This window comes from Malurus melanocephalus, unplaced genomic scaffold (genome assembly GCF_030028575.1).
Source record: "Malurus melanocephalus ecotype Western Australia unplaced genomic scaffold, MMel_1.1 scaffold_12, whole genome shotgun sequence".
NCBI classification, from domain to species: Eukaryota; Metazoa; Chordata; class Aves; order Passeriformes; family Maluridae; genus Malurus; species Malurus melanocephalus.
The window spans coordinates 4141381-4154339 of NW_026623244.1; the positions used below are offsets into that span (position 1 = coordinate 4141381).

Consider the following 12959-nt stretch of genomic DNA (forward strand, 5'->3'; position numbering starts at 1 on the left):
CAAAAATCCTTCATCATCATTATGGTTACAAGRGCTACCTGGACATTCTCTGAAACCAAAAATATCCCACACGGCTTCCCTCAGAAAGCCTCTCACATCCTAGATGAATTTCTGACTAAAGAGARGGAAAACCACTCCAGAGCAGGCAATAGCTCAACAGCTCAACTAATGCACTATTCCAATGCGCTTACCTTTATTAATAAATAAATTTCTAGCTATCTAAATTGGGCACAGATAATTAAAATCTTTTGTCTTGGGGCAGTTACAAGCSTGACAGTTAAAACAGTTGTTTTCATGCAGGTTATGATTCAAATTCCTGACTGAGGACCATCACCGCACACAACCTTAACCTTCTTCAGTCCAAATCAGTACTCCAAATTTATAGTATTTTTCTACACAATGCAAGTTTGCATTGTTATTCCACTTTTCCTTTCAAAATCCCTTCCTGTGAAATGTTTTTTAACCCTCACTGAATTATCAGCTTGTTTACAGTTTTTGTAGAATGGTGCCTTACCTGGGAAAATACTACAACTGAAGCCTCAAKTTGCTGAGACTGCAAAGTAGTTACTGCATAGGTCATTAAGCCTTATACACGGAGCAATTTTATATACAGATTCAGCAAAATACATAAGAAATTCAGTTAAAGACCAGCATACATTTCAGTAATGTTTTGACTCAGCTCAAATGTTTTGAATTATTTACGTAYTGTTGTAGCTGACTATTTTAAAAAGCAAGTATTGTTCATACTAATGTTAAATTCCTATTGTAAGCAAAAATCTCACCAGTTCCAAGTTTTGCCCCACAAAACAAGCTCAGTCTTACCACTCCCACACAGAAACTTCAAAMCCAGAAGATTGGAAAAGATTTTGGAAAACATAAACTCCTATCTTCTAGGGACATTAGCATGCACAAATGGCTTCTAATACTTATTTAATTCTTTTAGTTGTCATAGAAACACTTATGTATATGTATATATATCTAAACCAGGCTGTGAGATGGGCAGAAAAACCATTGCTGTCAACTGATGAATGTACACTGGCAAATCATTTTAAGCATTCCTTTCCCATGGTTCGACATAATCCAAGCCAAGATGTGCAAAGATTTCTTCTTCACTTCCAGCTTTGAGAAAGATCCTCTGTGGAAAAAAAAAAATTAAAAAGAAAGTCAATAAGGGTGTTAGAAAAAAATTTCAATTGATGTTTTTTGCTGTTGAAAAGGAGTTAATTTTTGACAGYTCTACCCATTGTATCCTCTACAGAATACACTCTCTTCATCAATGTGCCTCTCCTGAAATGCAAAAGCAAGTTAAAAAAGAATTTTAATGCTGCTTGATGTTTTCCCTTCTAATGACTAGTTTACAACTTTGTTTTGATTTACTTTTTCAAGACCCTATGCACCTCAAATCCAACTTAYATTTCCCTCCTATGAGGGTCAAGAGCTTGACTTTCTTCATAAAATCATAAATGTTTTTAAATTACTATAGTAATGATCTCTGTAAGTGCATTCAAGCTGATTTGATGGTGACACYAATTATGTATAGCCAAGCATTAAAAGCATCAATTAAAAGCCAAGCTTTTYTTTCTTTACACATACTCCTGCTGAATGTTTCACAGTAAAATACAGTTTCATTTTTTCATAACTGCACTTCTGGTAATGCAGGAGAGTATTTTCACACAGGAACATTCACAAGCCTACCTCCCCTCTGATGCCTGATACAATAAAGTACATGGCCTTATGCATTCTTTTCATCACTATGGTACAGTGATAATTAAAAAAAGCTGCTAAGGTAGGTGAATATTAAAACACTGAAACCTCACAATTTAGAATTTGGAAGCAAGAAGCAAGAAAGAACTCATTTCTATTGAAACAGAATAGTTAATRTTTCATCAATTCCTTAATCATTTCAAGTCTAAATCAGTGTTCAGCTCTGAACAATCAAACTCCAGCATTTTGAAAACTTCAGGGTTGAGTTTCTAGAGTTGAGCACTCTCTACTGTGAAAAAGGAGATGCTGTCTAGAGAACCCACTGATAAATTCCTTTGAGCCGGGAGAATCTCTGGCCACAACAATGTTTATGAAGCAGTGTCAGGGCCTCTGCTCTCTCAGCTGCCAAGCAATGTGTTCAGGAGGGCTGTGCTGYCCAGCAAACTCAAGGGAATGGGTCAGGGAGAGGAGCCCATGATTTGGTCAGAGTGAACCCACGGTATGGTGGAACAACTTCTGGCACCAGAGATTCACAGCTCAGAACTCACCGATGGAATTTGTCTCTGCAATAGCAAGGATTGYTTATAAGCATAGACAAATAATATTCCTCTTTTCCTAGGAAGTTCAAATGTCAGGTACTGGAATAACAGGAACCCACAAATAACAGGGGGAAAACTGTACTTTTTCACATAGACAGGAGAAGAAAAAAAATGGTAGAAAATAAAAATTGAACAGAATAAAAAAAAAAAAGGAAAAAAGACATCAACAACTGCCCATTGGATAACAATACAGAGGATATTTTGTTCCTTAGGTATCTCCTGGGATGACAGGATTTTCAGGTTTTTTTTGTTCTTTCTTTTCTTTTTTTTCTTTTACTATTTACGAAGAAAGAGAAGGAATCCATACACCTACATTACTGCAAAAAAAAAAGAAGAATAAAATAAAACAAGAAAAAAAAGTTTTACACTTGTAGACAGATGTTACAGACACTCTTTAATAGAAGCTCTTCATATCTCTGGGACCCCAAATTGCATTCTGTTTCTTTTGTTCTGTCACTTTATGTTTTCCTGCAAGCTAAACTCATTTCATTTGCTTGACAGGGAAAATTTCTAATACGAAGTATCTGATGCTGAATACCATTCTCAGTAGCTACAAGCAGTGTTTCTAAATGAATTTCTAGCTGATATCTGCCAACTGCTTCAGCAATGTAAGTGTTATTAATGTTAATCATAACCTATGATTTTCCTCCTATGTCAATCTATGCAGAGCTTATACAGTGATGTAAATTTGATTATTGCATTCACTACTGTTCTTTCTTGCTTYTTTCTTTTTGCTCAAGGGAAGTAATGAACTGCTTGCCTAGCTGTGATTTTATTGCATCTCCTTACTAATATTCTGCAGATCCAAAACATGCCCCATCAACATCAATCAAATTTACAAAAAAAAATCCAATGCTTGAAGCTTCTGGTATCACTCTTCTCTTATCCCATTTAATCAATTCTGTCATTTCAAATGTAAATATTACRTTTGTGGTTGCAAACATGACCATTAACTACACCTGATGTAGAACAACTGCCATCCAAATGTTTTCTTATATGAATTGCTACCTCTTATTTTTCATTTTGGCAGTAATGATCAATAATACTTTTGAGGAAAGGGAAGCAGAGACTGAAGGCAGAGCTATCACTGCTTTRTGATATCCCAACTATCACGGCCAAAGTCTCTGCACTTTATACTTCTACTGTCACTTGGTTTCATATACATTTTAATATGAMGAATCCAGCAAAACAAAACCATTACTTAATAAAGCAGATTCTAGTTTTTTTTTTTAATCTAAATCAGCATTAGCTAACAGCACAGCCTTCTTCAAAAGCACACAYTTCATTGTATTCCAAGTAGACTGATATCCTACTGTTTATTACTACATTGCTTGGCWATAACAGTTGTTGCCCAAAACCAAATTAAATAATCTATCATGCTTGAATAATACYGGGAATAACTCTCAGCCTGTCACTGTAGCATTTCATTACTATTTAACCCATCTCAAGATGAACTTAGAAAATTATTTGGAATACAAGTAACCAAAAATAAAATTCAGTACCACATATTGTCGTTGGTGAAATGTGATTTCATGGTTCTGAACCAGCAGAACTTCCTGCAGAGCTAAATACTCGTTGTTCTGAAGATGAGACGTGAGGGAAATTTGATTAATTACTTTCTTTAAATCCTTATAATACTTGGTATCAGCTGAAGAACAAGAAGTAAGTATGAACCTTACCTCATTGATCACTGGCACAACTCTGCTTTATAAACTATTTGAACATTTGTTCTTGAATAAGTCACAGCCAAATTGTGCCCATAAAGACCAAGTAATTTCCTTCCATATCCCATTTTTCCTACTCTTTTCAGAGCCCTGACTTTTATATGCTTTACAACTGTAATTCAGAAAGAATGCAGTSATTCTCTAGCAGATTTCATTATCCTTTTGAAAACTGTGACATTGTGTACAAGGCACATCCCTTCCTTTTGCAAAAGACTCTGAAGGACCATAATCATTGAGGTTTGTCTGGACTCCTTCTGATGTACTATTACATGAAATAAATTGGGAAGGGAGGAAGGGCACAGAGATCATTGCCAACAGTATCTTGTTAATAATTCACAAAATGCTCTGTGATATGACTTTGCTTCTAGAAAAGCACCTGGAATGCCATCAACATACACATTTATTCTAACCTTTTCTTTGTATCTAGGGTTATGTTGCATGCTTTAACATGGCAAAATCTTACACAGGGTGTTTAAGGATTCTAAATTTCATATTTACCTTCTCTAAGTTATTTTCATATTGTTTCACATGCGACACATTCACATCCATTTAATTACCTTAATATCGCCTTTTCTTTTTCAAATTATTAAAACGAAGATATAATGACAATATGATCATACCTAACTTTGTAATTCTACCAGCACACTGAATGATAAATTCCAAGCAGTCTAAACCCCTATCACTTTACATCTCAAATTATTACAGCAGCCATAAGGAAGACAATGATAAATGAACAACAGAAAAGATTTGTCATTTGTAAACTTGACACTTAATTGTTCATTGTGTTTGGACAGAGCCCATTCTAAAAATAAGTTTTATGGGTAAAGCCAGTTGTAGATGAGTGATGATAGCAACAAGACTTGCTTAATCAGCCATGGTAAAAGATATCACAATGCACCTTAAATTTCTTACACATGTGTTTGTCACTTTAGCAGCATCCTCACAAGTCAGCCCTCGCGCCAAGTCAGTTGAAGATTTTTAATTAAGGATAATTGGGACAAATGAAAAAAATGCTGCTGCTTAAATTCCTTTAATAGCTTCTTTGGATATGAAAGGATGAGGCATTCAGTGAAGCAGTGCACCATAACATCAGACCCGAAATTGATAGAATACCTCAATGGTTTCTCACACTAGAAGAACCAAAGCTGTTAAATGGTTCACACTCTCTTTTTCTCTGATCCCATTTGCTCAAATAGCATTTGTATCCTTGAAAAAAATATCAGTAGCTGTTTGTTAAATTAATAAAAAGGGCTTAGAGAAAGAATTGTGAAGGCAAAAACATAAGTCATCTATCACATCTTCCACATAATGGCCAGTGGGAATGTTCCTGTGTGTTTACCTGACCTGAGTGTTACCCCACCTGTTCCTCCTGAACCAGTGCTGAGGCACCACCACAGCTCCTGGGTCACACCAGCACTGCAGAAACTTTAGAAAAAAGCTGCGTTTACTAAAGCAGCCTGTTATAATGTACACCTGACAATGTGGGCATACATTTCATTATTTTGTGACTTTTGGATTATTTTTACCTGAATTCCAGCATAACAAGATGAAAATATTCATCTTGTGTTGCATCCAAAAACTCYGTACAATCACATATCCACAAAATGATGCACTAAAGTGCTTTTCTTTTAACATTTCCTGYCATTCTTAGACTGACTGCAGATATCTTCTGTACTCAATGGTCCTATTTTATTGAGCTCAGCACAAGGTTCTGACAATAAATGGGTAGAGCATTAAACGAATTCTCATCTGTGAAAATGTTAGAAATAACCACATAAAGAAATAAAACCAACAAGTTAGAATAGGAGTAAACAACCCCCACTTCTACWGAAGATTCTCTATGAGTGCTAGAGCAATCATTGTTAAAATATTTTTAAATAAGTAGCTGTAGTACATAAAATTGTTTCTTGATATATGAATATTAAATGTAATATGTGAAAATAGCCCAAAGCAACTTCCTCTAATCCACAAAATACTGAGGAGAAAAGAAATAAAAAGACATTTGGAAGCCTGAACTAAATACATTTTCATTTATTGTATGGTCAGAATTACAAGGAAGTTTTGAGGCTTGCACTACAACATTTTTTAGAAACAGAAATGAGACCTGCCTGAAAGGTAAGAAAAAAAAAAAAAAAAAAAGGTAAGAAAAAAAAAAGAAAGAAAAAAAAAGAGACTAGAAAGCAAAAAATACAAAAGAGACTAGAAAGCAAAAAATACATTGTTCTATCAACTATTCAAATTTTTCAAAGCTAAAATTGTGTAAAGGCACCCACCCTAGTGCTTTACACCTGTGCAATTTCAGTTGCTTCCTATTTTTGAGAGTTAAAGGTTCCTGTGRCTGACAGTACACAAATCCAGTGAGAAAAAAGGGAAGATCTCAGTGCAAAATTAAAGACACCCTAAARGCTTTTCCATTTAACCACAGTGAACAGTTTGGATTTCTGGTGAACCTTACCAAACAAGCCTTTTGAAATCATACAAGTTCACTCCTGTTTTCCACTKGGAAGCCTGAGCTGCCTCACGAGCCTAAATATCTCTATTAGCTCACAAGATAAAGTAAACTTGAAAACACAGAGGTCATAAAAAAGTCATCCTCTAACAAGGAAAGAATAATTTTCAAACAAAAACTTGAGTTCCAAAGCCAACCATTGAATGTGCTGAATGCAGATGTCCAAGAATCCTTGGAAATGACAAGTACAAGGACCACTGTCAAAGCAACTGAGTCAGGAAAGCCCAAGAGAAGACAAGGCAGACAGGCAGAGCATATGTTTGTTTCAGCTACACACTTACATCTCCTCCCAGAAAGGTCAATCAGAAGAGAGGTAATCAGATTATACAGACTGACTGACAAAAAATTATCCAAATTCACTCCATGGCACAACTAATTGGACAACCTATTTATTGTCAATTAAGTTATTGCAAGTCCCRAAATAAACACTTTGGGTTGTATATATCCTTGATCCCCATCAAATTCAATTAGGTTTATYCTGGAATCATAAATATCAACACTCTGGTAGCATTTTCTAAAAATAAGTAAAAAGAAAAGCAGGAGAGAAGGACAGAATGGAGGRCATCAGTAATAKGCTAGAAAAAGGTTAAAGGCAAACYAGGATGGAGGAGTTAYTSAATGATTGACTTGATAAGACATCCTACTGGTGCCCCTGTGCTGTTTCTTACAACACTGAACATGCTGATGAGCTGCTGCAGTTCAGCACTTTCATATGGAGAATGAGTCCAACACATTTAACAAGACAGAGAGGTAAAACTGGAGAAAGTAGTGCAGAGAATATCTCAGTGGAATTTGAGTTCATGCATTTTTGAATCAATTTTTTTTCAGGTAGATGTGAACTTAGATTGAAATATCTAATATAATGACTCAGAACATTTTACTCGAGCCAGAATTTACAGAACCATACAAATTCACTCCAACCATCAGGCAGCACAGAAAGCAGATTGAATAAAAAGCATGACCTGTTTTTGTTTTATCTGAGTGGATATGTGGGTTAATGCATTTCTGTGAGGAAGGGGCAGGCAGTGCCTGGAAAGGGACTCAGCAAAAAGAGCAGCTGCAAGAGAGGCAGAGGAAGAATGCTGCAAACTTTGAGTGTTTCAATTACTTCCTGTTCAAAAGTCTTTTACTTGCAAAAAGATATTCCCACCTTCCTCATTATCAGAAGCAATCACTTTCTGGAGTGATTTTTTGCAGACTGAACCTGTCGATTAACTAGTGCAGCTAGTAACTCTAAAAGGTAAAAGTCACAAGGAGGAAACCTATGAGAAAATGCATAATAACACTTCGTAACAATGAAGGAACTGATTTCAAGGAAAATAAGCATTTTGTTGACAAAACTGTCATGTGTTTTTGTCTATATTTCAGTTTGTTAGCCTAAAGACAAGCATCATTACTTGGTTAGTATGATTTATAATAATACAACACATGCGAGTGAAAGCTAGCCTCTCCCAAGTGTATTTCTTTAAAACCTTCCCTAAATACCCAGCTCYGTGCTATTTTCTACTGTGACCATGCGGAACTTCAGTCACTGAAGAGGGCTGTGTTTTGTAGACCATTTGTCAAAAAGGAACATGTACAGTAACAGAGAGAGATTTTTACTAAAATTACTAAGAGGAGCCCAGAGCTGCCATCAACACCTAAAAACTATTGACATCAGTTCCAGGATTTGGTGATATCAGTGTCATGCCACATGGACTATCATTYCATTTCTTTTCGACAGATGAATGTGCATCTCCTCGATCTATCCATAACTGGGTGCAGCCCATGCACCAGGATTTCCATCTGTCATTCCTATCCCATGCTGTGCCAGGCAGCCTGACCCTCACATCACAGCCAGCTCCATTCTCTCTCTGTTGCCTTGCAGTGACCRAGGTGAAAGCAGGCTTTGCAAACACACACTCTTCCTCCTCTATGCTGCTGTTAACTTTACAAGAATGAATGTTGTACAACTTTGGTGGAAAGTGTAAATCTGGTCTGAGCTTCAGGGTAGCTGAGAGCTTTGCAATTTTATACAAGTTACAGGCCCAGAATTTTGTAAAGCAACAGTAGAGAAAATGCTGTGGAAGATCCATAAATTCCTTCAGTGCACTGGCTGATGGGAGGTGGAGTGCCTTCAATCGACCATGGAAACATGGGAACACAACGTAACACTGATCTGTAAAACAGTGGCTACTTCTCTGAAATCTCCATCAGACTCYTCAGGGTAGACAAAGTGCTAACAAGAATCACTGCGTTCAATAACTTTCACAGCAAGCAAAATGATTTTATGGAGAGGATAAGGAGGAAATAGAAGAAAAAAAAAGGCTAAGCAAAGCCATTTCCATATAAAAATGCATACAATCCTGTCATTATATGAGAGCTTTCAGATAATTGTATTCAATGATTGTCTCACGTAGTATGAACGTAGTAGGARGCACCATGGAAAAATGAAACTACTTCATTGTCCTGATGTTCACACTGCTGTCCAGCCTGAGGAGACAGCAGCTCATTCCACCAGGACTCACTCCAACAACATTCCCAGCATGAGACATTGCTTGATGAAAGAACCTTACAGAATCAAGACCTAAGGAGCTGTGTAGTAATTATCCATCAGTATTTAGCTTCATTATGGCCAACAARAATTTTTTATATTTTGTGGATTGTTATAACATCTGAGTATCTGTCTTGTAATACTTGTCTAAACAATATGACTGACAACATTCAGGTGATTTTCCCKTCTTTGCTTTTCCCAGTATTTTCATTTGATTTTTTTGAAGAGGCTTCTTTTAAAGACTGGCTATTGGTGGTTTTTGCTTTGCTTGTAATTAGACATTTTACTAAATATTTAAGCTATGTCTATGAATAAGACTATCAACAGCACAAACAATTTTATTATAATTATAGAACATGAATGCTGAAGTGCTAATTGTGCCAGAAATGTGAAGTATGTCAACAAATTCAATAATAATATCCCACAACACTGTGCAGACACTGTGCATTTTCCATTTGATAGTATATAACTGTTTCCAGCAGCAATAACCTGAAGTTGCTCTGACAATATATTAYCTCCACATGTAATTTTCATGTTTAACTGGTATTTCTGTAGTAATATTCACATCAGCATGCCTCCYTTAAAATAAAAACTAATCTGTTCCTAATCCAGCTACAAATAASAGCATAAATAAATCAGAGAGAAAAAAAAATTACTCTTTGAAATGCTGTTATAACAAACCCTGATTGAAAAAGCAGTATTGCAAGCATTACCCATTGACTCAATACCCTCAGGCAAAATCATGTGTAATGGYACTGATGCAAAATAATGCAGTGGAATTTATTCTAATAATTCTGGGCATGAATAATTTTTGAAGCTARTAGAAGCAATAATCATAAATTCTCATTTCATTTTACCACTGTACATGTCCTGTGCTTTTAATACCAGACTGGAATATTTCTCTTGAGCTCATCTCTGGCTCTGGTTACTGGTTCATTGATACTAATTTCTGAAYAGTAAAAAATAAGTTAATCAACTAAAATAGAATAATAAGGGCAATATTARAATATTCTAGGCACTTATCCAACTATTTCATATCATGAATATATCATTTCATTTCATATCAAAATATCTTCATGTTTTCCACATGCAATCTACTTACTCCATGTAGTTTTCATGATGGAGAAAGAAAAAGACTAGTGCTGAAACACTGRCATTTAAAAAATAAAATATTAAAAAAACATTACCTGTTGACTTAACAGCGCTTGCTAAGGTTTAGTTTGTAAACAAGATCATGTTGTACATAAAATGGAACTATTCTCTGTTTAAAATTACAAATCTGTGGTTACTTTGCTGCAAAACAATACATTGTTATGCATCCAATCTCCCAATACAATTTTAAAAATTAAAAACATTCCACAGCAAATAAACAATATAATATATTCCCTAAAATGTTTTCAGTTTGGGGCTCACAAAGTGAAAGGAAACTTGGAACTTTCTATGTGACAACCCAAAAAATTTGAACACGTTAAGTAGTACACTGTTGTAAAGAAAACSAGATCAAAAACCTTTGGTTCCCTGCAGTCCTCTGATAATCTCTGTACTATCACAAAGTCCTTAAAAATATTCTCAGGGATTATTTCCTTTTTCATTTCAGCTATCCTCATGTTTCACTTTAAGTCTATGCTATTTACAGCAGCCTTGTCAAGTACTGTGAAGTTGGGTTTTTTGTATTTTGCCTTATAAAGATTTGTAAGAGTGAATAAAATGAGAAAAATGCAGAATCCTGGATTTTATGAAGCTCAGTTGTGAGTAAATCATATGGGATTATCATAAACAAACTGCTTCAGAAGAACTTTATTGGGACTGCAAAATCAAAGACCTGCAATTTAAGAAATCCCAGAATGTGCTTGATTGAATTTTAGCCTTAATTCAATATTCCTATGTATATGCATAGAGACTTCATTTCTTCAAAGAAATACTGCTTACTTCAAATCCTGTAAGATACTTAGGCTTTGTTCAGCAGGCAGGAAATGTACAGTGCTACAGGGCTAACAAATATTTGCTGACAGCACTGAAACATTCTTGAGTTGCAGGCCAATGGGGGATCGATCAGTCTTAGGAAACTGAGCTTTCACAATCTGTGTTCCAGCTCCCTCTCTTTTCCCTCCCCTATGCTAAATTGTTGATCTCTGCCCTCAGATTTCTAATGTAACTCCAGGCTCCAMTCATTCCATATCCAGAGTTAAGTGAGACACACATGGTTTACTCMGTTATCTGGGGTAACTGAACATTTACCCATTTCTTGTTGCCAGCTTAGAGCATTAGCCTGATGAATTTGTTTTTCAGTCCATCAAACTTCCACTCATATCTCTTCCTTGTGATTCCATTTTGTGCCCCTTTTCAGATGTCTCTTCAACCAGCTCAGATTTCTCTCCACAATGGAGCTGCTAATTAAATACACCCTCTCCATTCCCCATTGCTTTTTCCAACCACTCTGCACTTTCTTATCAAATCTGTACATCCATCATCCCCTTCTGGCTCCACATCCCATGCCATTTTCCTCTCTGGTCCTCAGCTGCTTCCTTTTCCAGCTTCCTCTCTATCTTCCTCTCAAATTAATTACTTTTTTCTTTTGACAGAAAATATGAGATTCTGAAACCTACCCCACATTTGATAACTTATCCCAGCATAAATAATTGAACTAAAACTATTTAAAATTATTAGATCGGTAYTGTCCTAGAAATGAAAATTAGTAAAAAGGTGTAGTCAAAATATTCAGGATCTGCACCTATTCACACATTTTGAGAGATCTCTTTTCATTAGTAATACAGGTTTCACTGAACTGCTCAAAAAACACACCAGGCAAAGGAAATTAGGAACTTTTTTTGTGTTAGATGTACAGCTTGCTATTGCAAAGAGATTAGGTTTAGCTAAATATATATATGAAATACGTGCAAACTTTGTAAAAATGACCAATTATATGCTGTATGTGAAACATTTAAAATGCTAAGAGAACACTGAGGAGAAGCACACTTGGTAAAAAAACGCATGTAGTTTTTTACTTTACTAAGAAATAAGAAAAGTCAATTATCTTGATTCTTAYTTTTTAAAAATAGACCAGGTGCAAAAAGAAAATATCACCCAAATCTCATATGCAATTTCCACTTTCCTGAGAGAGAGAGAAATTGAAACATAAATGAAAGTATGTGCATCTGTTTAAAATGACTCAGTGTCTAACTATAATAATCACAGAATTATTACAGAATTATGGAATTGATTAGGGTGGAAAAGACATCTGAGATSGTTGAGTSCAGCCTATGACCCAACACCACYGTGTCAGCCACACCCTGGCACTGAGTGCCCATCCAGTCCTTCCTWAAACACCTCCAGGGACRATGACTCCACCACCTCCCTGTGCAGCCWTTCCAATGTCTGATCAYCCCTKCTGTGARGAAATTCTYCCCAATGTCCAACCTAATCCTTCTCTGGCACAGCTTAAGGSTGYGTTCTCTTRTCCTGTTTTTGTTGCCTGGGAGAAGAGGCCAAGCCCCACCTGGACACATTTTCCTTTTAGGAAGCTGTAGAGACAACATTGGAAATCAATATTCCAAACTTTGGATCTTTRTGTTTACTGTAGCTTTAATCCAGTCATTGTTGCAGATGTCTAAAGCAAACTCTGCAGCTGCAGCATGTTTAATTCATCAAGATGTTCTCAAGGCTGATTATATCACCATTATAACTTTATAATTCTAGAGCAGCATCTGCCAAAATAAGACCATAATATCCAGTTTTTACAGAACCATAAAAAATGTCACTTTAACTGTGCAAGTGAACTTCTGCAAGCTTAGATCAATGAAAGGTAATGTGGAGTAAATGCTCTCAGATGACACCAAAAAAACTGACTTGGAGACTGTAACTACTGAATACACAGTTAAACACGTGAATAT

At 35.9% G+C, this 12959-nt stretch overlaps 1 protein-coding gene across 1 annotated transcript in view; it reads right to left on the bottom strand.

Annotated features, from left to right (window-relative positions):
• Positions 1–420: 420 nt before the first annotated feature.
• DNTT (DNA nucleotidylexotransferase) overlaps positions 421–12959 on the bottom strand; it is a 74458-nt gene continuing 61919 nt past the window's right edge. Inside the window, exon 11 of the mRNA XM_057379319.1 lies at positions 421–1135. Coding sequence (XP_057235302.1) covers positions 1049–1135 — 87 coding nt within the window. The 3' untranslated portion in view covers positions 421–1048. The remainder of the gene's footprint in view (positions 1136–12959) is intronic.